General features: G+C 39.9%; 1 protein-coding gene across 1 annotated transcript in view; it reads right to left on the bottom strand.

The window, feature by feature from the left end:
* Nlk (nemo like kinase) overlaps positions 1-23,763 on the bottom strand; it is a 128,335-nt gene that overhangs the window by 48,778 nt on the left and 55,794 nt on the right. The window contains exons 2-3 of the mRNA XM_085695453.2: positions 6,265-6,394; positions 208-263 (exon numbers count right to left, since the gene is read on the bottom strand). Coding sequence (XP_085551579.1) covers positions 208-263; positions 6,265-6,394 — 186 coding nt within the window. The remainder of the gene's footprint in view (positions 1-207; positions 264-6,264; positions 6,395-23,763) is intronic.

Below are 23,763 nucleotides of genomic sequence, written 5' to 3'. Positions count from 1 at the left end.
ACCACACAGTACCTCTTGGTAACAGTGAGCTCCTCCACATACTTAGGATTTCAAATTACCTGCTTTTCAGGTAGGTACCCAACCACTTCTGCAAGGATGAGACAATGTAATTTATGACACGAACCACCAAAAGGTGGTAAAACAGGTTAAGCAATAAACAATAACAATTTTAATGTCCCCTCCTCTTACACTCCCTGGTTAGGATACATCTCTTCAAAATAGTCAATGTGTGGAGGTTGGAGTATGTCAAGGGCAGAGAGTACCTGAGAAAAGGGAAAAAAACAAAACAAAACACAAAGTCAACTTTAGAGAATGAAAAAGAAAACAAAGTTTGACACAAATGCAAGTAAATGCTATTAACTAATGACAAGTAACAACTGGCTACTGAAATGAACTGCTTATTAGTAAAAACATATAAATTATGATTGATTATAATTTTTTAATTTCAATACAAAGATTTCTCTTCTGCCCCCTTCCTTTCCTTTTGTAATTTAACTGTGCAAGAAAACTTAATAGTTGTTCTTCTTTTTTAAAAAACTACTTATTTTTATTCCATGTACACTGGTGTTTATACCTGCATGTTTGTCTTATGAGGGTATTGGAACCCCTGGAATGGATGTTACAAGCAGTTTTGAGCTACCATATGGTTGGTGGCAACTGACCCCGGGTCCTCTGAACAGACAGTGCTCTTAACCATTGTGTCATCTCTCCAGGCCACGTTGTTCTTTTTTTAAACCATGTGTTCTTCACTTTAAAATTTTGTTTATATTTTTTAATGATTTATTTTTATTTTATGTGCATTGGTGCTCTGCCTGCATGTATGTCTGTGTGAGGGTGGCAGATCCTTGGAACTGGAACTACAGACAGTTGTGAGCTACCCCGTGGGTGCTGAGAATTGAATACCGGCCTTCTGGAACAGCAGCCAGTGCTCTCACATTGAGCCATTTCTGCAGCCCCACTTTAAAATTCTAAATTAAGATGTGTTGTCAGGTAGGTGGCACAAGCCTTTCATCCCAGCACCTGGGAGTGAGAAGCAGCTCAGGGTCAGCCCACAGTGAGACTCCATTTCAAAAATTTGTTTTCAGTTAAACCTTTCTTTAATGAAAAAGCCTTTTCCAAGTTAAAACCAGTTGAACATAGAGGCTTTTAAATAGTCTGGATAATTCTATAAGAATTTTTTTAATTAAAATGTTTATACTTAGAATTTTGATAAGCAGAAAATATTTTCCAGTTTCTTCAAAGAAAATTTTTATCATATAAAACAATTACCTCACTTTTATACACTTTAAAATCCTTAGACAGTGTAGCAAATCTGTATAACTTTCCTACTTGTGTCACATCAGAAAAGCTAACACGACTGTGTGAAGTTTGAGAAAGGTGATTGGAAAGCAGCGTGTCACTAGATATCTTTCAGACTCTCAACTCTGTACCTGAGCAAGATGCACTTTGGCTTGGGGGAAAACAGATGCAAAGAGTGCCGGTGTCGGTGTCTATCAGCACAGCTACTTTACACTTCAAATCTATCTGTGCTAATTAGAGGTTATCTAGTGGGAAGTGACAACCCTATTTTAAGAAAAATGAGGCTTTCTTATTTCGTGCTGGATGAGGCTCCCTATAGAAAAGGCACAAACACTGTCAGAGGTTTGCCCTATCCCATTTGGCTGCTGCCTGGAAGTTTTTATGCCTGTTGTTTTGTTTAATCTCAGTGTTTACTAGCAGTGCACAGCACAGTGTTTCCACGGAACAAAAGCAGAAAGGGCCTAGAGCCTCGAAAGCAGTGTGGCTGAGCGAGTGACACAGGACGCTAGAGACTGCAAACACTGAGCTTCTGCGCAGCTCTCCCCGCTAAACAGCCAGCAATTTCTTGACTCCACCATCTCTTAGGGAAATGGAAGAAAAATTAGCCTTTTGATGTAAACAGAAAGGCACTGATAAAGGTGCGTTGGAAGGAAGTCAAGTATGCCCATCATCCACAAGAAAAAAAAAAAACCACCAAAAGAGTAAAACGTAGCCAAGGGTGGTGACACTCGGGAAGAAACAGGAAGATCTCTGAGTTCAAGGTCTAGCCTGGTCTACTTGCTTCAGGCCAGCCAGAGCTACATAATGAGATTCAGCATAAAACAAAACAAAACCCCAAATCAAAAGAAACCCTACCAGATTTTATCTACTTTTTAAAAACGATGGTCATAATGAGAAGTGCATACTCTTCAATTCTCTGAAGAACTGATGAAAAGGGGACTTTTAAGATTCTGATCTTCCAGTTATAAGATTCATGACAGGGTTTACAATGGTGATCATGTAACTAAGTTCCAGTTGTCTTTTTATCAGTAAAATCATCATGAGAAATGATCTTAAGTCTAAAGACAAGAACTTTAACCATTTAGCTCAGTGATAGAGCACTTGACCAGGACGCACAAGCTCCTCTTAGGTGGTGGCAGAGGTGACAGAAACCTAAGTATTCATTCACCAAACAAACAAGAGTTTCTACTCTGCCAAGGATGCAAAGACAAGAGTAAAACACAAACACACCAATCAAGTTCCATGACTGGCATTCTCTTAAGGTAGAGAAACTACACCATTGCTACATGTTTGTAACAAAGTGCACAAACTCTAAGAGCCTAATTTGATGAATTTTATGCATATACAGTCATGTAAAGGTTACAAGAAATTAAGCATTTCGGCATCTTAGAAAGTCCCTTTCCTCCCTTTTAGAAACAACCCTAACTTCTGTCAGCGTAATTCTTAAATCTTACATAAACTGAATCAAAATGACGTACACTCTCTTATGTACAGCCTTTAAGAAATTCTTATTTTCTGTCTTTCTTTCTTCTTCCTTTTTTTTTAACCACACTTTCAAGCTGGGCATGGTGGCGTACTCAGGAGGTAAGACAGAGGTAGATGGATCTGAGTTAAGCCTAGTGGGATTTACAGAGTGAGTTCTAGGGCAGTCAGGGCTACAGAGATCCTGTCTCAAAAACCAAAAAGATCCCCAAATTATACTTTCATTCATTTCTTTTGTGTGTATGTGGAGGGGTGAATTGTGTCATGGCAAGTGTGTGGGTAGAGGACAACTTGTGGGAATCAATCCTCTCCTTCTATCATGTGGGTCCTAGGGGGTGACTCAGGTTGTCAAGTTTGACAGCAGGTATCTCTATTGGCTGAGGCATACTGTTTGCTGGTCTACACGGTTTCTTTTATACACACATGCCTGTAAGATTTATCCAAGTTGCTAAGTAGATAAGCAGCTCATTCATGTTTGGAGCCAGATTTTTAACTGTGACCATGATTGTGGGAGATAAGTCGTTGGTTTCTTTGTAAAGTTGGATTAACGAGTCCTACTTTGTAAGATTTTTATGAAGTAAATGAATTAGTGTACGTAAGCATATAGCACACTTTTCTATACATAACAGTTAAGTGTTAAACAGCTGGATTTATCCCCTTCAAAAATGACAGTGTTTCAAAATTGTTTTTGTTTGAGACAAGCCTCACTACACAGCCTCAGCTGGTGTGGGCTGGTGTGGAACTCTGTATTCGACCAGGCTGGCCTTGAACTCAGCAAAGATCCCACCTGCCTCTGCCTTCAGAGTATTTAAAGGCATGTGCCACCATGCCCAGCTCTTTGCATCCTCAATCTGACCTGTTATTGCACTTTCCCCACAGGACCAGCTGTGGCTTAGTTACATCACATATCGGCTGCCTCTTAAGATTGGCATTCTACATACACCAAGCACATTGGTGCTGAGATAGACAGATCTGAAACAAAGGAGAAACTGGTTATGTATAAAACAGTGTTGTCACACCGTCTTCACATCCTACTAGTAACTCACGTCAAACTCTTATGAACGTCACAGGTACTTTTCTGACAGAGCTTGGGAGCTCTAAGAAGTGTTTGTGTATACCTGTACATACCATGAAAAAAAATTTAGTTCCCATAACACTCAAGACAACTATTTCTGTTTTTAATCATGCTCATTTTGCAAACACGGAAGCTCAAACCTTGCACAAACTAAAGACACATCATTAGCAAATATCAGAACTACAGTTCAAACCTAATTCCGATCTTAAGCTGCCTCTTAAAAACCCCATTAGAACTGGCTGTGTGTCTGAACTGGGGCGATTTTCTGAATTCTGTTTCCTTTCTTGCACTCCTTACTCTGGCACTGCCTTAGGAACTGAATTACTTTACAGGAATGAGCTGTGAGCAAAGATAAAGAGCAGCCTGTGATACCACTGCCTTTTGAAAAGTTCTCCTCTGAAAGACGCGTTATCAGATCTTTTCACTGGAAAGGGGCATTGGACAGCAGGTCTGTGTTCTGATGTTGGGTGGTACTGGGGTGAATTCAAGAAATGAGGAACTAAGCAAGCATGAGACATCATTCTAGCTTACATTTCCAAAATCTAGGGACCTTGATTTATGAAGGTATAAACCAGCAACTTGAATGGCATTTTGGAACTTAAACAGACGCCAGTGCTAGGCAGTTTGAGGACTACAAAAAGCATTTCCCCAGTGCTGGGAATTAGATTCAGGGCCGTGCATATGTCTATCCAGTCCAGCAATACTTTTTAAATTTTTAGAAAAAATTTAAGAAAATGTGATTTTTGCCAAGTGGTAGTGGCGCATGCCTTTAACTCTGGCACTTAAGGACGCAGACGCAGGCAGATCTCTATGAGTTCGAGGCCAGTCTGGTCTACACAGTGAGTTCCAGGAGAGCCAAAGCTGTTATACAGAGAAACCCTGTCTCAGAAAAAAAAAAGAAAAAGAAAAAAAATGTGATTTTAGTAAAGTATGGTGGCTCACAACTATCATTCTAACCCTTTGAGGATGAGGCAGAAGGACTGTCATGAGTTTGAAGTCAGCCTATATGATAGAGTAAGGCTCTGTCTTGAAAGAAAGAAGGGAGAGAGGGAGGGAGTTCATGAAGGATAATCAATAAATCAAGACAAGTCAAGCCAAGCAGCTTCCAGTGAGCCACACAATGAGTCTTATAGTCTTAGTTCAAGCAAATACATTTTAGCACATTTCTTTCTTAAAAAGTGAGGCTGGAACTTAGGCCAAAATTACTAAGGTTTTTGTGCAGTCAAGCACAGACTCACAAGAAATATTTTTTGATAGGTTTTAATTACAACAATAAAAATAGTTAAGTATTATGTGAAGAATGAGGCAGCTCTTTTCACATGAAAACAAAAACAGTTCAATGCTAAGAAACTCCAGGTAAATTTAACATGAATCTGACGCCTAACTCAGGATTAGTTGAGGAGATGTGATTTCTTAAAGTGCAATGAGTCTTTGTATCTCTAAACAGCCGGAAGCAAACTATCTATCTTACCTTCAGGACTATCCTGTCTTTATAGCAGAAACTGTTTTTCCTACATTCTAACCTAAATGTTAAAAGATAAAAACAAAACATTTAAAATCAAAGGCCAATGATTCCTGAACTTAAATTACTCATATAAATACATGCTTTACTTTTGTGCTGAATATTGGAATTATTCCTCAACTAAATACCAACATTTGTTTTACTTCACTTAATATTAGTTTGTCAGTTTATAAATCTAGAATCCACTTAAATTTGTTCATGGTTCAGTCGCAGAAAAGGTCTAATTTGTTTCAGTCTTGGCTATGGCTTTTTCTAACCTATTTTCCCAACAAATATGTTCCTTTGTGGAGGGCCTTTAAACTTATTTAGTAGCTAAAATTCTTTGAATCAAAAAGACAACCCAAGCCAGGTGTGGTAGCACACGCCTTTAATCCCAGCACTTGGGAGGCAGAGGCAGGTAGACCTCTGAGTTCGAGGCCAGACTGGTCCTATATGAACAGTTCCAAGACAGCCAGAGCTACATAGACCCTGTCTCAAAAAACAAAAACAACAAATAAAGTACACACTGTAATTCCAAGCCATCCTGGAAACAAATGTGGGTGGTGTTTCAAAGTTGGGGTCAGGCCTTGTGTAAGTCAGAGCTGTGGAGTAGAATTTTCAAACATCCAGGTCAAATGTTGCAAAAATGGATTCTGAAGTGATTCTAACAGGCTGTGAAGCTCTGAACCACTCACCAACAGGGGGGACATAAGACCGTTTTAGCAAGATCATGTGGAATGAAGCCTGCCAACAGGTATTTCAAAGTACCACACTGTACTTTCTGCTCTTCAGAGTTCGACATAAAACTACAGCTGAATTCTATTCCCTGTGAACTCACTGTTGTTCTCAACTGAGCCAGCGAACCAAGTCTAGTAAATAGTTTCCCCCAAACACCAATTGCACTTACATTATCATGTTTAAAAAAACACAACATCTTCAATTCCCGGAAGACTCTTTTGCAAGAGACCAGATTCTGGAAGACGTTGGGCATCTTTTTGAGTGCTACTCTCTTTCCATCTCTTGGATCTGTTACTGACCTAAAGAAGCAATATTTGGGGGGGAAAAGGGAGGGAAAAAGAGAAATCAATTCTAAACCTCATTCTCCAATGTTTCAGAGATAACGACAAATATTTTGTATCTTAAAACACTTGTTATCAAGTCCACATAACAATCTAAAAGGCTTCAGTGAGAAGATGACATACAGAGAACGTCTAACCACCCAGCTCAGCTGTCGCATTTTTATGGGAAACCTTATCTGAAGCCAAATATGGTAGCACTGGTTTGTAATTCCAGAATTTAATACGAGGCTGAGACAGGAGGATGGTGAGTTTAAGGAAAAACCTGTCTCAAAGAGCTCATATATTCTCTCTCTCCCTCCCCCCATACCCTCTTTCATTTACATTTCTATGAATACTCTTACAGATCACTTAACCCACCTGAGGTGGGAATACCAGTGGGAAGCTGCTTTGAAGACTGGGGGAAGCAGCAGTGTAGGACAACACGGTGAAATACAATCTTATTATATTTTATTTTCAGAACCATTTTCAAGATTGAAGAGATAGTCAAATACAATTTATATAATTTGGTTTCTCAAACAGATGGACATCTGTAATTACTACAGTGATGCTCCCTCTTCAGGAGCTGGAGTGATGGGTGGGGGAGCCCTGAATGGTGACCCTCTTTGCTTCAACATTCTTGTGGCATGGGCTGTCCTATGGTTACAGCTTCTTTAACAACCAGCATTTCCTTTCACCTCACAGCCTTCTCACCACCTGTATAACCATGTTCCTGATGATTCAATCCATACACTAAACCAAATACTTTAAATCATTAACTGGCTATTTGGCAACCAAAGATCCACACGATGTTGCTTCTTTCTGGCCGCTGTCCACCTGAGTTAGAACCCTGCTGATCATTTTCAGTTCTTGCTCTCATCACCCTGTGCTTTAGGTTTGGGTCACCTAAAACTGAGACCCATGTGCCATGAAGGGCCGTTATTCAAGTTACTAATTAAATCTTTTTTTTTTAAAGATTTATTTATTGGTTATATACAGCATGTTTTCCTGCACACCAGAAGAGGACATCAGATCTCATTATAGATGGTTGTGAGCCACCATGTGGTTGCCGGGAATTGAACTCAGGACCTCTGGAAAAGCAGTCAGTGCTCTTAACCTCTGAGCCATCTCTCCAGCCCTACTAATTAAATCTTAGAACAGGATTGCGAGTTGCTCTCAGCAGCTAATACAGCACCAGAAACCATTTATGGGACTGACAGCCAATCATAATCTTGGGTAGGTTATCTGATTAATTAATTTATCGAATTAGTTACTCATTCAATTAACTACAATCACTCAATTCCCTTATCCTGTTTGCACAAAAATCAGATGACCATCAAAGTCTGCCTTCCGCAAATGAAGCATCCCATTATCTACCTGTCTGTCTAAGACTCACACTGAACTCCTTCATCTTAGTGGCCCTACTAAGTGTTCATGAGACTTAAGAGATACACGCTCATATTTGTAAACAAGAACACTGCTCTTGGTCCTACCAACTGAAAATTTGGCAAAACAAGAATTATCACATTTTACTTTACTTTGTTTAAAACAACATCTCAAGATGGAGGCCAGGCTGGCAATGATCCTCCCGTCTCAGCTCCCAAAGTGCAGGGATGGCTGGTGTGCACCACACAAAAGCTGTTTTTGTTTTTGCCTTTCAGTCCTCGAGCTCAAATCCAGGGCTCTGTGCATGCCAGGCAGAGCTCTCCCACTAAAGCTACATCTCTAGCCTGAGTTTCCAACAGCTTAAAATGTAGCTAAATTAATCCAATGATTGATATTATAGATTGTTGCACAGGAAATAAAAAGCAAATCTATATCACCACTTAAAATCCATATAAAGTCAGAGAGTAAAGGAGGAGAAAGCAAATGTAAGTTACAGTCAGACTATTAACTGAAAGTCATTTTCCCATTTTCAATATAGTACAATATCTAGTACAAGATTAAAATGGCAATAAAATAAAAAGGAAGAAAAATTTTGGATCAAACTTGAGTCTGTTCGGATCCAACAGTTACTGATACCTTCGTATGGCTACCAGTTTTTGAATACAGGTCAGTCAATTCAGAGATAGTACTTCAATTTGTTTTTCTCTGGTGTTTTCCCATTAGAGTCAGATTATGTACTGCTGACAAAGAAGTACCTTCAGGAGGCACGTGGTGTCACCACTGGTAATAACGCTAGTCACTGCAATGAGGCATCTCCCAGGTAAATCTAGTCCTCATTTGTAGGCACATTTGTAGGCATCCAATGACAATTTTTACCTAAATCAATTGTTATTATGATGGTTGCCAAACAGTACTTGGATGATTTTTTAGCATCTTTAGCAACCAATAAATACTAGTTTAAAAATGGACAAGCAAGGGTTTCGTATTGTTCTTCCTAGCCTGACTTGTTCTACTGGTCACCCTGTTGTGGTAAAGTTACTCTCAGGTGAACCCACACTGTAAACACTTACATAGGGTCAAAGCTACTATTGTGCCGTGTGTAACAGTTTACTCTTACTCACGAAGAAGTCAGTTGAGCTTGAGGTTAGTAAACTATAACTATGATGAATGTGAATGGCTGTGCAGGAATTCAGGCCATGTTGAGTTTGTTCTCTTAACTTGAAGTAGCAGATACTTCAGTAGAAACAATACAACAGAGCAAACGTGGAAGAAGAATGCAGGCATTCCTCTATTTGCTCTGTTACTCAAAGGCTTGCTGTATTTAGTTTTTCTGCATGGCAATGTTGTGGCTATTCCAGCTGCACCTGTTAATAAGGCTCCACAGCCACAGATAACACTTAGGGCACCTTTATATTGGGAAAAGGGAGCCATTTTTAGAACTATAATTCATTGAGCGGTCAGTCATTTTCCCTGCTAAATACTAGAGGCCCGAAATAGCACACTGCCCTATTCACATGGTTGACCTCCTAAAAGCATTCCCATTATATTAGCATGTGGAACTTCCGAATTTTTAATTAATATTTGACTCATTTATTCATTTATTTCTTCCTTCTCTCCCTCTTTCCTTCCTTCCTTCAACAGTCCCACATAGGCCAGGTTAGCTTTGAACTTGCTAAGTAGTTAAGGATGACCTAGAATTTCTGGCCCTCTTCCCCCTCTACCTTCTGAGCATAGGCATGTACTATCAAGCCCAGTTAATGTGGTTAATGTGCTGAGGAACTCAACTGGCCTTATGCAAGCTAGGCAGTAACTCTATCATCAGAGCTATACCACAAACCTAATACTCAAATTTTCAAGCACCATGATAAAAATTAAAAAGGTTTTGAGAAAGAATCACTCTTTGCATCTGCCCAATTTCTATCAATCCTTCTTTGCATTTAGGACACAAGTTCAACTATTTTTAAAAATCAGAAGAACCCACAAGCCATTTTTCAGAGACAGAGGTTGTCAAGAGTACAACCACAAAGCAGGAAGCTTTTTAGACCACTGTGGTCACTTGGAAATAAAGCTCTCTTAGTCCAGGAACCTGGACACTGAAGCATATCTGCTTCGATCATGGACAAATCCAAAGGCTAGAAGGAGCCAAGATGGAACTTATCCCTAGCGACACTTTCCTGGGCATAAAAATGTCACTTAAGATACTGTTAAACCAAAAAAAATTTAAAAACTGTTGTTTAAGTATCACTGGGCTGGTTGGCGAGAATCTCCAAGAAACTGTTATGCTCCTCATTCAGTTTTATGTGAAGAGTCTTTTTTTATATGGCACTCTTAAAGTTTATCTTTCTGACACAGACTTTTAGCCATTCAAATCAAATAATTTATAGTGAAAATGATTTAACAAAATCAAGCCCTTCTCATTCTACTCCTGTTACTCTGTTATCCCCAACTGGCTAGGTTTTGTCACCTAAACAATTAGTCTCTCAACTACACCAATGCAGTTTACATCCCAGCAACAAAATCTCTTTACTAAGCTCTAAACACTATGCTTTCATATTAATTTTGAAAATAGTTTATTTAGAGGCTATTTTTACAAATAGGTTAAGTCAACTTGAGAAAATAGCAAACTGTGGTAAAATTTCTGACAAGTCTAGAAAATGTATGTTTTACTTTAGTCCTTGTTATATATTCAAGGACACAAGAAACATAAGGACTAAAGAATTTATTTTCATGTCTCACTGTTCTTCCTTATCAGAACTTCAACAGGTAAGTCTGCGCCGAGCTGTGGGCTTGCTAGCTGGGGACTTCAAGCTTACCAGCCTCTTACCCCCTCATATCTTCCTTACTTAGATCATTTATTTGCTCTAATCAGGTTTTTATTATTGCTGTTGTTTTTTAATTTCTACAATTCAAACTTGGAATCTGATTTAGCGATATGCATAAAACAATCTCTATTGTGAGGGAAAAGGCCTTCTAAGATAGCTAACCTAAGCCAGTGAAAATGTTCATTCTTCCTTACCCCCCACTTCCAGATAATACTGATTAGAAGAAGCAAACATCTACCTTTAAATGAGAGAGTTCAATGTGAACTTAAATTTCCTCTGTGTTTAAGTAAATGGCACTGCCCACCACCACCTGCATCTGTAATGAAACCCACTAGTGCTGATAAGGAACAGGCAGACCATCCAACCAGACTGTTATAATTGTATTCAAATACTTTTACCAGTAAGACCTTACTTAAAGAAAAAACCAAAACCACAACATATGTGGAAATCAGAGAACAACTTGTAGGAGTCAGCTCCTTCCTTCTACTATGTGGTTCTGGGGATCAGACGCAGGGAGATCTTCAGCTGGGCGGTGGTGGCACACACCTTTAATCCCAGCACCTGGGATGCATAAGCAGGTGAATCTTTATGAGTTCAAGACCAACCTGGTCTACAGAGTGAATTCCAGGACAGCCAGAGCAATACAGAGAAACAAGAAAACCAAACAAACAAAAAACAAAACCAAAACAACAACAACAACAAAAACCCTCGATCTTCTAGCCTAGTGACAAAGACTTTACCAGCTGATCCATCTAGCTAGCCCACACCTTACTTTAACACCTCTTCAGTCCCCAACCAATAATACTGGATAAGTTAAAATAAAACTAAGAGCCATTTTATGTTAATTCCTGTGGTCTCGAGAGCAACTGATTGTTTATGGTTTTTGAATTTTTATTTTATTGGTGTTTTGCCTGTCTGTATATGTGTCTGAGGGCGTTGGATCCTGGAGTTACACACAGACAGTTGTGAGCTGCTATGTGGGTTCTGGGAATTAAACCTGAGTCCTTTGGGAAAGCAGTCAATGCCCCTAACCACTGAGCCATCTCTCCAGCCCCCATCTGATTGTTTTTAAGATCATAAATTAGTTCCATCTCTATTACATATTGTTTGGTTGGAACCTCCAGCTCACCCCTGCATGATCCAAAAAGCCCCTCTCTCTCTTTCTCCACTCTACCTGCTCAGAGTCTCCAAACAAAGAAAAGGTGCCAAAAGGCCCAGTTCCGCATTCTTGACTTTTGAAACTGCCTCTCCTGTTGCTACCAGCAGTCCAAATCCTCATCTAACCGCTCAGCTTTTGACCATACTCAGGCACAAACCCAACTTGTGGTGGACACGTTATTACCCTTCACCTAAAGCCTAAAGTCTCCCTGCTTTAGTTTAAGGGTGCAGCTTCAATGGCCTTGATCTCTGGGACTAGAGAACACACCAGGGAGTTGCTTTGCTCAAATAAATCTGTTGTTATACTGTTTCAATACACCTTGATCTGGCTTAAATCTATTATGGGGGTCATGGTCTATGTGCAGTCACTGTTAGGTGGCTCTGTGAAGAGTCTGTTTTGCCTGCAAGAAAGTACCAACCCTGGCATTTCAATAGGCATCTTCTTATGTCAGGGGGTAAATATGACACAGGCCAGTTTGCCAAAAGAAGTTCTCATGGCCTTTTGGTCACTGTTCTCTCTCAGAAACAGACCTATAAATATTACATGGGTAGGAAACTGGTGGCAAGGAAAGAAAGGTTTCACAAAACCACTGTGCAAAGTCACATTGGAAAATCATTGACATCTCTCATGTGCGTTTCAACAACTGTGGGAAAGAAGGGGTCACAACAGGCAACTAAAATCAAAACATTTTAATCCCAGGGATGACTTCCTAAAGACAGGTGTTTAATAACAGTTTGGAATGGAAACTCCAAGCACACAGAGAAAAAAACAAAACCCTTAAAAGACTTGGCAGTTTTTGTGGTATATTAAGTTTCATAAAGACAGAAAATGTCACACAAAGAACAGTTCCATAAATGTAGCAGCAGGTCTACAACTGTGTAACTTTGCAGACTACAAAAAAATCTTAAAGTGGGCTGAAGATCTTACCAGCAGAGTCAAAGAATAGGCGAGGAACAGTTCAGCCCTCAGCGGGGGGGGGGGGGGGGGGGGGAAGGTGAGAGGGAGGGGGAAGGGTGCGGGGAGACCCACTTATCTTAAGATTAAAAGAAAGAAAAAACTAGGGCTATAGCTTAGTAGTAGACAACTTTCCTGGCATGTATAATAAGGACCTAGGCTTGATCCAGAATCATTAAAAATATAAAAGAACAATGTTAGAGAAACCATCCTACTACAGAGAATTATTATCAAGCAATAAACCTCATGGTATGATTCTGACATAAGTACAGACTAATAAAACTTACAGAAAGATTCATAACACTTGTCTAGCAGGGTGATAGAGGTGGTGTACTTGCAGTTCCATCACCTGAGGTGGCATCAAGATCAAGAGTTCAGAGCCAGCATCAGCTACATAGTCAATTGATGCAGCCTGAGAACCACAAGGTGTCTCAACAACAAAAAGGCAGGCATCATGGCCATACCTGTAAAGGCATCACCGTGGAGGCTGAGGCAACAGGACTGCAGAGTTTCAGGCCAGCCAGAGACCCCGAGCCTCTCAAGGTGAGAAAGTGTTTCTGCAGAACAGGGGAGCAGGAAGGCTGTGCCAGTTACTAAGTTATGATCTCTTAACTTCACAGTCACCCAGTTTAACACTGCTCTATGATATGGAGGGGAGGGCTAACTCTGTACGCTATGCTTTGTCCACTGGCTCAGGTTCTCCAATAGTGAGGATGCAAAGCTGGCGGATGAAGAAACTTGTTCTTTCCAGTGGGTTTCCTGTCTGTGTTCTGTTTCTCTAATGCTACCTGGCACGACTCTTCCCTCTCAGCAGTATGGGCTTACTACATGAACAGGTAAGTTCAGTTTACAGTCTGACTCTTGACTAACTAACTTCATTGCATCCTCTAAGCTAGATACCAACACTAGCAACCTTCCTGTCCTGGAACTCACTCTGTAGACTAGGTTAGCCTTAAACCCACAGAGATCCGCCTGTCTCTGCCTCCCAAGTGCTGGGATTCAAGGCGTGAACCACCACCGCTGGGCTGTGTGACAGCAATTCTTACAGACAACATTCTTACAGCCAACAAGTAGGGGCATAAAATGGCAAATCATTTGGAAGGTAGTTGGCAGGTCTACTAAAGATACATAGACCCAAAATCTGACTCCTTGGTATATACTAAAAAGGAATGCATATGTATGAAAAAACACATATGCATACGTTCATAGCAGCAAACTTTGTGCCGTCCTTAATAGTGAACATAATTCAAATACAAACAGCAGAACAAATAAACTCACTGAGAATACTGCACCAATTAACATGAAGTACTGCTATGGAAAACAATAAATAACAAACATAATTTTGAAAGAAGGAACCATACTGTAAAATTTCATTTCCATAATACTAAAAATACGAGCAATGTTGAACTCAGATGCTCATGGAGGCATACCTGGCAAACAGAAACTTAAGAAAGGAAGACATTACCACAGAAGTTAGGACAGTTGTTGCTCTGGAGGGGCAGTGGCAGGAGAGGGCACAGGGACATTTGGTGTTGGAAAAGTCTTGTTCCCACTAGCACGGTGGTCAAGGGGTCTGTACCTACTATAACCCACAGAGTCCAGCATTCCATGTGCTGCTTCTCTTCTGTACATGTGCTAATATGTAACTAAAAATTAAATTGTCTTTCTTCAAGATAAGGTCTTACTATGTAGCTATGGCTGGCCTGAAACCTATGTAGGCCAGGCTGGCCTTGATCTCAGAGATTCCCAGCCTCATCTTCCATAGTGTGCCACTATGCCTGGCCTGGTTTTAATTTTTTTTAAAAAGATCTACTTATTTTTATTTTATGCATATGAATGCTTTTCCTGCATGTGTTTATGTATGTACATACATATAAGTATGCATGTACATGTCAGGTGCCCACAGAGGTCATAAGAGAGTACTAGGTCCCTTAGAGTTAGAGATGTTTTAAGTTTCCACGTGGGTACTCATAACCAAACCTGGGCTCCCTGCAAGAGGTTCTCTTATTTGCTGAGCCATCTCCCTTATCATACCCTCATCCTTTTTTGAGATAGGGTATCACAATGCCAACCTGGAACTCACTGTGTAGATTAGGCTAGCCTTGAATGCATAGAGAGCCACCTGCCTCTGCCTCTGCCTCTGCCTCTGCCTCCCAAGTGCTGGGATTAAAGGTGTGCACCACCACATCTGGCCAAAGGTTTTGAAACAAACTGCCAAGTTTAATTTCCTTGGGAAGCATTTCAGCTTCATAGTAAGCAATTTTTTAAAAAGAAAATGATCTTGTCCATTATTTTTCTCACATACACACATCTACATTAACCCAATGGATTTGATATCTTTTTCTTTCTATGCTGAAGATTTATTCTGCAGAGAGGATTAGGCTGTTATCTTTTCTGAGTTTTGATAGAGTTTCAAAGGAATTTGCTTGCTTAAAAAAAATAAACATTTCTTCATCATTACACAAGAACATGCTATTAAAAAGCATTCCACAGGAGAGTTGTCAGCAGAATTTAAGACTACAGTCCCACCCTGATCTGATCTAATCACAATCTTCCAACTTCTTCCATTGTGAAGCAAAATGCTGAAGCAGCTACAATATATAGATGTGCTTCAGGTTTGTGATTAGTTAGCCTGTTAAAAATCACAAGACAAAACAAAAAATACTGTAAAGACAAGAGCAGGACCTCCAGCTGTGGCGGACTGAAGAGGTCAGCAAATCCTCTGCCGAGAACAAGCAGAAAGCAGACAATATGGAAAAAGACAATGTCAGGGCTCTAGAAACTGGCCAGAATCAAGTGACACATTTACAAGTATTTATGAGAAATGATCTAAGTGTGAGTAAGAACAGTGGGAGGTCACTGGCTGCTGCGTGGGGCTGCTCTGGAGCCACCCTCCCCACCTTCACTGAAGCCAGTGTCGCCTGAGCAGGCAGCACTGAAAACAGCCTCTCTATCCAAAGGCAATGCAACCTTAAGTGAAGAGTAGACATCAACACGCAGTGGACCTGTGTGCTAAGGCATCAAGTGCCACTGAAGAAGGGCAGAGAAGGTTAACATCCCTGCCAGACTCAGGCAGCTGTTCCAACAGGTGAACACAAACCTGGAAATCTACAAAGATACTCCGCTTCCTAACTCTGACACATCCCTGGAGGGCTGGAGGAAATCAACAAAGATACTCTGCTTTCTAACCAACACGTCCCTGGAGGACTAGAGGCTGAATACATGCTCAAAAGATACCAGAGAAGGCACAACCTCCACATACATTAGGCCAACTCCAAGCTTTCGAAGGATGAGGAAAAGTGCTAAGCCCACACTCAGACCAAAGGAAAGCAGTGGCTCAGCCATTAGGAGCCAGGCTTCTCTTCCAGAGGACCCAGGTTTGATTCCCAGTATCTATTCACATGGGGGCTCACAACTGTCTGCAACTCCAGTTCCAGGGAATCTGATCCCTTTTCTCGCTTCCTCAGGCACCAGGCACACATGTGGCACACAGACATACATGTACATAAAACACTCATACACAAAAAATAGAAATTTACAAATATCATAATAAAATCAAATAGGATAAACACAAAGAGATGCACACACAGACATTTCACTGTCAAATACATCAAGGTGAAAAAGGAATACCAGAAATAACAAGGAGACATTAATAAATAACCAAAGACAGCAGAGGTCAGACAGCACTGACTACCATGCTGGAATTTGTACTCTGTGAGCACATATACAAAATCCACAGAGAAGAGAAAACTGACCACTGGGCAGTGGTGGCACAGGGCTATAATCTCTGTACTTGGGAAGCAGAGGCACAAAGATCTCTGTGAGTTCAAGGCCAGTCTGGTCTATAGAATGAGCTCCTGTATGAACAAGACTGTTACACAGAAAAACCCTGTCTTCAAAACAAAACAAACAAATAACAACAACAAAACTGACAATATCCAAAGGACTCTACATCTTACTACAGAGATACTTGTTCATTCATATTCATTGCTGCTTTATTCATAATATCCATAAGTTGGAAATAGCCTAGATATCCATCAATTAACAGATAATAAAAATGTGATACAGTTACATAATGAAATATTACTCAGTTATTAAGAAAATCAAATTATGAAATCTTCAGGTAAATGGTTGAGCTAAAAACAATCATTCCCCAAGTAAGATCTAAGACCCAAAATAAAAAATTTTGCATGTCTTTTTTATATATGGATGATATATATATATATATATATATATATATCAATACATATATTGAAAAGAGGGTTTCATGAGGAAGTAGAACTAGAGACTAATGAGAGTCACAAGAAAACTAGAATGAAGGATTAAATGAAGAACAGGATGGGAGACAAGACTGTGGACAGGGACTGCAGTATTGCTGTGACGGGCCTGACCATGTTTTTTTGTTTTGTTTTGAGGCATTTGGACACTGGTACTTTGGATTCAGAAAGCAGTGGAATACTTTCAGCATTGCTTAATGGGCCATAGTAGTAGGAACATGGAAGACAGTGGTGCTGGGTATGAGTTGAGCTGTGTGTGTGTGGGGGGGTGTTTCAAGAAATTTTGGAGGAGAAGAATTTTAGAATGCAGTGTGGTCTATCATTCTTGTGATATTTGGGCGATGAAATGTGGATGCCTTTTGCCCTTGTCTGAAAAGTATGCCTAAGTCTGAAGTGAAAAGTTTTAAATTAATTCCTTTGGCAGAGGAAATTTCAAAACAGCCAAGTACAGATTCTTGTATGGTTATTAGTGTTAACTCTAATAAAGATTTATAATGAAAAGAAGCAAGCTGAGCAAATAAAAAATAGAAAATGTACAGATTAAGAAAATCCTGTGTTCATGGAGATAAACGGACTAAGAAATGGAATAATGGAAGTGGTAACCTCAGGGTAAGATCCCACCTAGCTAAATTTCCAAATTGTGATAAGGAATTAAGGAAAAGTTTAGAGCCAGGTATGGTGGTACATGCCTTTAATCCAGGCACAGGGAAGGTAGAGGCTGCCAGATCCTGAGTTTGAGGCCAGTCTGATCTACAGATCAAGTTCCAAGACAGCCAGGTTTAGGCAGTGAAGGAAAACAGAAAGCCAGTGCAGATTTAATTGAACAAGAGTGTCATCCTCCAGCCCCAGAAAGCAGCATAACTTGGCAGCTACAGCCATGTGGTTCTTCTGGCTTTGGAGTTAAGGATAGAAGAAAGGGGTTACAGGATTTGCCTCCATGACTAAGGAAAACTGCTATGCCAGTCATGTGTCAGGGATGCCCCTAAATGGAGCCCTAAAGAGGCCACTGCATGAAGCTGTGAAGTCGAAGCCTAGATTGCCTTGGAGACCCCAAGATGTTGGAGATTATATAGCTACAGGATACCAAGGAGAGCTGCTAACAAGGAGTGGGACCAGCCCAAGAAAAAAAAGTGTGTTGCCATCAAGTTGGAGATCTGAAGAGTGTTTTGACATCAGACATGGAGTTTGCCCAGCTGGATTTTGGCTGTTTGAAGCTGGACCTGAATGCATTTTTGCATTATGATAAGGCTAAGCCTTTGGGAGCCAGGGAGAGGAATGTAGTGGTTTGAAAGAAAATCCCCCCCCAAAGGGAGTGGCACTATTAGGTGAGGCTTTGTTGAAGTAGGTGTGGTCTTGTTGGAGGCAGGCTTTCAGAGTTCACAAATGCTTAAAACACATCCAGTGCATCAGTCTGTAGCCTGCATCTCAACATGTAGCAGCTCCCTCTCCAGCGCCATGTTCCCCACCATAATGAGAATGGACTAAACCTCTGAAACTGTAAACTGCCACCTTAATTAAATATTTTCCTTTCCAAGAGTTGCCATGGTCATAGTGTCTTCTTTACAGCAATAGAAACCCCAACTAAGAAAAGCGTAAAGGAAGGATTATGGCTTTTCAAAAGTCATATGAAAATCTACTACAGAGCTGGGTGGTGGTGGCACACACCTTTAATCCCAGCACTCGGGAGGCAGAGGCAGGCAGATCTCTGTAAGTTCGAGGCCAACCTGGTCTACAGGGGCTAGTTCCAGTACAGAGAAACCCTGTCTCGAAAAACAAAACAAACAAGAGAGAGAGAGAGAGAGAGAGAGAGAGAGAGAGAGAGAGAGAGAATCTACTACAGAAGTTTCCTAAAATATATACATATATGAAAGGAATTTAAACACTCATCATATGAGAAAAAAGTGCCCCAACTAGACATCTTATGCCAACCAAGTAAATCCTCCAGTGCCAGAAATGTGTTACATCTTGTTGAGTTGTGGCCAAAAGGGTCCCATAGCTCCCAGCTCCATTGCTACATGGCACTGCCAAGGCTATGGTCAAGGCCCTGTTGCTAAAGACTAGTACTCATGGTGCTGGAAGGTATTTTGCATACTATTATTCAGTTGGGGGTCTCCGTGTTAATTACCACCTACTTCAAGAGGAAGCTTTTCTAATGAGAACTGAGTGATGGATGCACTTATCTGTGGGTACAGCAATGTGTCATTAGGAATAATTTTATTACTGTATTCCTTTTACAGAATAATAGCAGCAGGTTTTTCCTGAAGGCCCCTGATTATCTAGTTTCAGCCACTTCAGCCGTGTAAGGTATGGGTTTCATCTCATGAAGTGATCTTTAAATCAAGTTTCTAAAAAGTGGCTGGTTACTCCCATAACATTTCTTCTTCTCCTTCTCCTCCTCCTCCTTCCTTTCTTTTCTTTTTTTTAAGACTTTATGCCTGCAAGTTAGAAGAGGGCACCAGATCTCATCATAGATGGTCGTGAGCCACCATGTGGCTGCTGGGAATTGAACTCAGGACCTCTGGAAGAACATTCAATGCTCTTAAACTCTGAGTCATCTCTCTAATCCTCTGATAACATTTTTGTGCCACTGTTACACAAGTAAAACTTGCAGATATATCACTACCATAGGTGGCAGGGTTTATTCTTTTGTGATATCTATTACTACTGTTTTGTTCTGGTAGTATGGAAAATGCCTTCCAGCAATGTGAACACTAGTCAGTAAGGGTGAAGCTTTAGTTGGGCACCAGCTCAATTTCTTAATTTTCAATGACATAAGTAAGTTGTGTCTTCTGGAGGTTTTACTTGGTGGCATAAGACGTCTAGCTAGGGTAAGAACAATACCCACACTCCTAACTGCTGAGCTACTATCTTTCCAGCCCCTGAGCAAAGTAACTATTAATAGCAGACTTCTAGAGATGATTAAAAATTAATACAAGCCTCTGTATTTTGATAAAAATATGGTTCAAGTTATTAAAAAGTGAAGAGGATAGAAAGTAAGGAAAACCTAAAAATGCAGACGACAACAGAAAACAAAACTTCAGTATATCACTAATTACCTTAAAGATTCATAACCTGCAACCTCCAATTAAAAAATAAAAAGGGCAGGAGGCAGGGGGCAGACTAGCAGGGCATGTAAGCATACACCTGTAATCCCAGCACTCAGAAGGCAGAGGTGGAAGGGCAGAAAGTCTAGTACACACCAGGATCCTGCTGGAAACAACAAACAAAAAGACAAAGACTTGTCAAATCTTTTTAACATAAATGATGTCCATCTACACACTGTCTATAAAGAAACAGGCAAAAATTAAATGAAAACAAAAATGACACGAAATAAAAAAGCCTGAGACAAGAACGCTTATGTTAAATTTAGATGAAATAGATTTCAAGAGAAAGTTTTAGAAGAAATCAAGGATTTTTCTATTTATAAAAAGGTAGTTTATGGCTGGGCGGCAGCACTTGGAAGACAGAGGCAGTTGGATCTCTATGAGAAACCCTATCTCTCTCTCGCTCTTGGTTTTTCCAGACAGGGTTTCTCTGTAGCTTTGGAGCCTGCCCTGGAACTAGCTCTTGTAGACCAGGTTGGCCTCGAACTCACAAAGATCCGCCTGCCTCTCTCCCCAGAGTGCTGGGATTAAAGGCGTACATCACTATCGGCCGGCCAAGAAACCCTATCTCAAAAAACAAACAAAAGGACAACAACAATCGCCCACACACACACAAAAGGTAGTTTATGAGCAAGAGCTAGCAGTCATAAATATATAAAGGATATCTATCCAGTGCAGAAGGATCAAAGTAAGTAAATAAAAGGCACACAGATGGGGAGAAAGTTAGACAGCCATCACCGACTGTTAATATGCATGATAATTCATATAACAAACCCTGAAGAATCTATAAAAAAGATGGTAAATTAATAAGAATACATCAATATAATATATCAATCTACAAATTATAATGTTAAGAGTTTAAGAGCTGCAACTAATAAATTTTCAGAAGAAAGAGAAAAACAAAATTGTATAGAGAAGATTTTGTGACTTCAGGTTAAAAAAAGTTTCTCACCAGGACCCAAAGACACGCGCGCGTGTGTGTGTACATACATACATATATATGAAGTGGAGTTTTTAATATTAAAAATTTGTTCACCCAAAGTCACTTAAAAAATAAAATGGCAAGCTACTAAATCAGAGGCAGATTTTAAAATCATATCTAACAAGGTGCCTTTATCCAGAATTACTAACAATCTAATTCAAAATGGGCAAAAATTTTGTACACATTTGTAGATAGGCAATAAACAAACAATCAAACAAACTCCAATAGGACCAGCCAGAAAAATGGAAATTAAAACACAGCAAGATCTCACTACACATGGACAAGAATGGTGAAAGTTAAACACTGCCATATGTACCTCTAGCGATACTGTATTTCTGACTGTATTCATGTTTCTCTGCTCCCAAGACATGAGTGGATGGAGAGAAAAAAAAAGGACTGAAAAATAAGTAGCAATAAGGATGCGGGGCCTTTTGAACTTTTCATCTATTGCTGGTGGGAATGTCAAGTGTACAGACACTTTGTAAAACAGTATCACACCATTGTACAGGGTTAAATAAATATAGTTATGTGATCTAGCATTGCTATTCCTAGATAGTCACCCAAAAGCTATGAAAATATATACTCATGTAAAGATTTGTGAGCAAAAAAAGCCAAAAATTCAGCAGTCTAGACTCATCAAGTAATCAGTTGACAAATTTTAGAATAGCTATATTGTAGAATATAACTCAGTAATATACACAGTTGCCTTTTGTTCATGTGTATACCCACATGCATGCATTTCTATGTGACTATAGGTGCTTTTGTGCCATGTGCATGTGGGAAGCTGAAGACTTCATTTCCCATCTAATTTGAAACAGGGTACCTTGGTTGCAGTTATAAACACTAGGCGAGCTGGCTAGTGAGCCCTGAGGGATTCTCTTGTCTTTGCCCCCATCTCACTGCAGGAGTGTGGGAAGTTGCAGGTGTGCATTACTATACATGGCTTTACATGAAATCTGAGGATCAAAATTCAGATCATCTTAATTGTAACAACTGAGTCATTTCCCAGGTCCCCCTGTTTTCTTTTTTTTCCTTCCTTTTCTTTTTTCTTTTACAGGATCTCATATAGCTCAGGCTCATCTTTAACTACTATGCAGTCTCTTCCAACCCCTGCCTCCTCCTCCTGCATGCTGGATTACAAGCATGCACCACAATGATCAGTTTACAGAGTGCTAGGGCTCAAATCCCAGGCTACATGTATGCTAGGCAATCATTCTAGCAACTGAACTGCATTCCTAGCCTCATTCTATGTCTTGATTGCGGTGATGACCCCATATTTATACACAGTCACCAAAATTTATTAAACTGTACACTTAAAATAGGTAAATATTATTGTATGTAAATAAATGTTAATTTTAAGAGAAGGCAAAATGAGGAAAAAAATGAACAGTTCTTTGCACTTTTAGTAAAATTAAATTGAAAACTATGAGCTATTTTCTCATAGACTTAGAAAATTTATTCTCATGATGGAAGGTGTTAATTAGCACAATATTTTTAGAGAATAAATCTAGGTACTGTACACCCAGATCCTTTAAAAAAATGACTGGAACTTCTGACCTGCAATACTATTTCCGTGAAGTCTAACTACAGGAACAATCAAATTAAATGGAACTTATGCAAGAGTGTCACCAAAAAGCTTTGTCTAGCTGTGATAAATAGTTGAGTCGGGGGAACCTTGTACACCCAAGTTAGATGTTTTTTTAAATAACAAGATATCCATCATTAACATATATGTGTCCCTATGAGGAATGAAGATGTCAAACTTTTGTCAGTTAGTACAGCAGACCTCACAGAAAAAGAAAGGAGTGAGCCCATTTTTAAATCCTGATGAATTAATTTCAACACCAAACAGTACCAGTAATCCCAGCACCAAAGAGGCTGAGTTCAATTCCTAGTCGAGGGAATTGTAAGTTATTGCTATTAAAGCATCCAGATTTACTATTAGAAGAAAATTCTTAATGCCTACCCTCTTTAGCCTACCATGAACACAGAAGGCCATAACTGCTTATTTCTTATGATAAATGACATGGGGGGAGGGGTACCGCAGTACTTGGGAAGCAGAGGCAGGTAGATCTCTGTGAGTTCTAGACCGGCTAGGTCTACACAGTAAGACTATCTCAAAAGCAAAAACAAGATTTAGCTTCAGCACTAGGGAGGCAGAGGCAAGCCGGTCTCTGAGTTTGAGGCCAGACCAGTCTACAGAATGAGTTCTATGACAGCCAGAGCTACCTACACAGGGAAACCCTGTCTCGAAAAGCCAAACCAAACAAACAAGACAACAAGAAGATTTAGGACTTTCTTCAAGTGCCATTCAAGTGATCAGCTTTGATTTCAAGAGCACTCTGATCCAGACATTAAGTTGTTTCATAAGTTACTTACAGTTTGCTCTCAGATATGAGTAAAAACAAGCTGTGTGTACAGCTTTTAAATTAGGGTTATTGGAACTATAATTTATCTATGAAAGGAAAATGTCACAATGCTAGAACCAATCACTTCTAGTTCTAAGGATGACTAATTAATCTATTAAAAAATCAGTTAATGTCTTTGAAAATTTTAGAATTGGAAAGTTTGAAATGCCAAGAACCAAACATTTTGTCAACTAGCATAGCTGAGTTGTTAAATAGCTCTGTGGCTGAGGGGTGGGGACAAGGCCCTTATATTAAATCT

Source organism: Myodes glareolus, chromosome 9 (assembly GCF_982192425.1).
Source record: "Myodes glareolus chromosome 9, mMyoGla1.1, whole genome shotgun sequence".
Classification (NCBI taxonomy): Eukaryota; Metazoa; Chordata; class Mammalia; order Rodentia; family Cricetidae; genus Myodes; species Myodes glareolus.
Note: the sequence above shows the minus strand (reverse complement) of the source record. Positions and strands in the feature narration are given on the sequence as shown.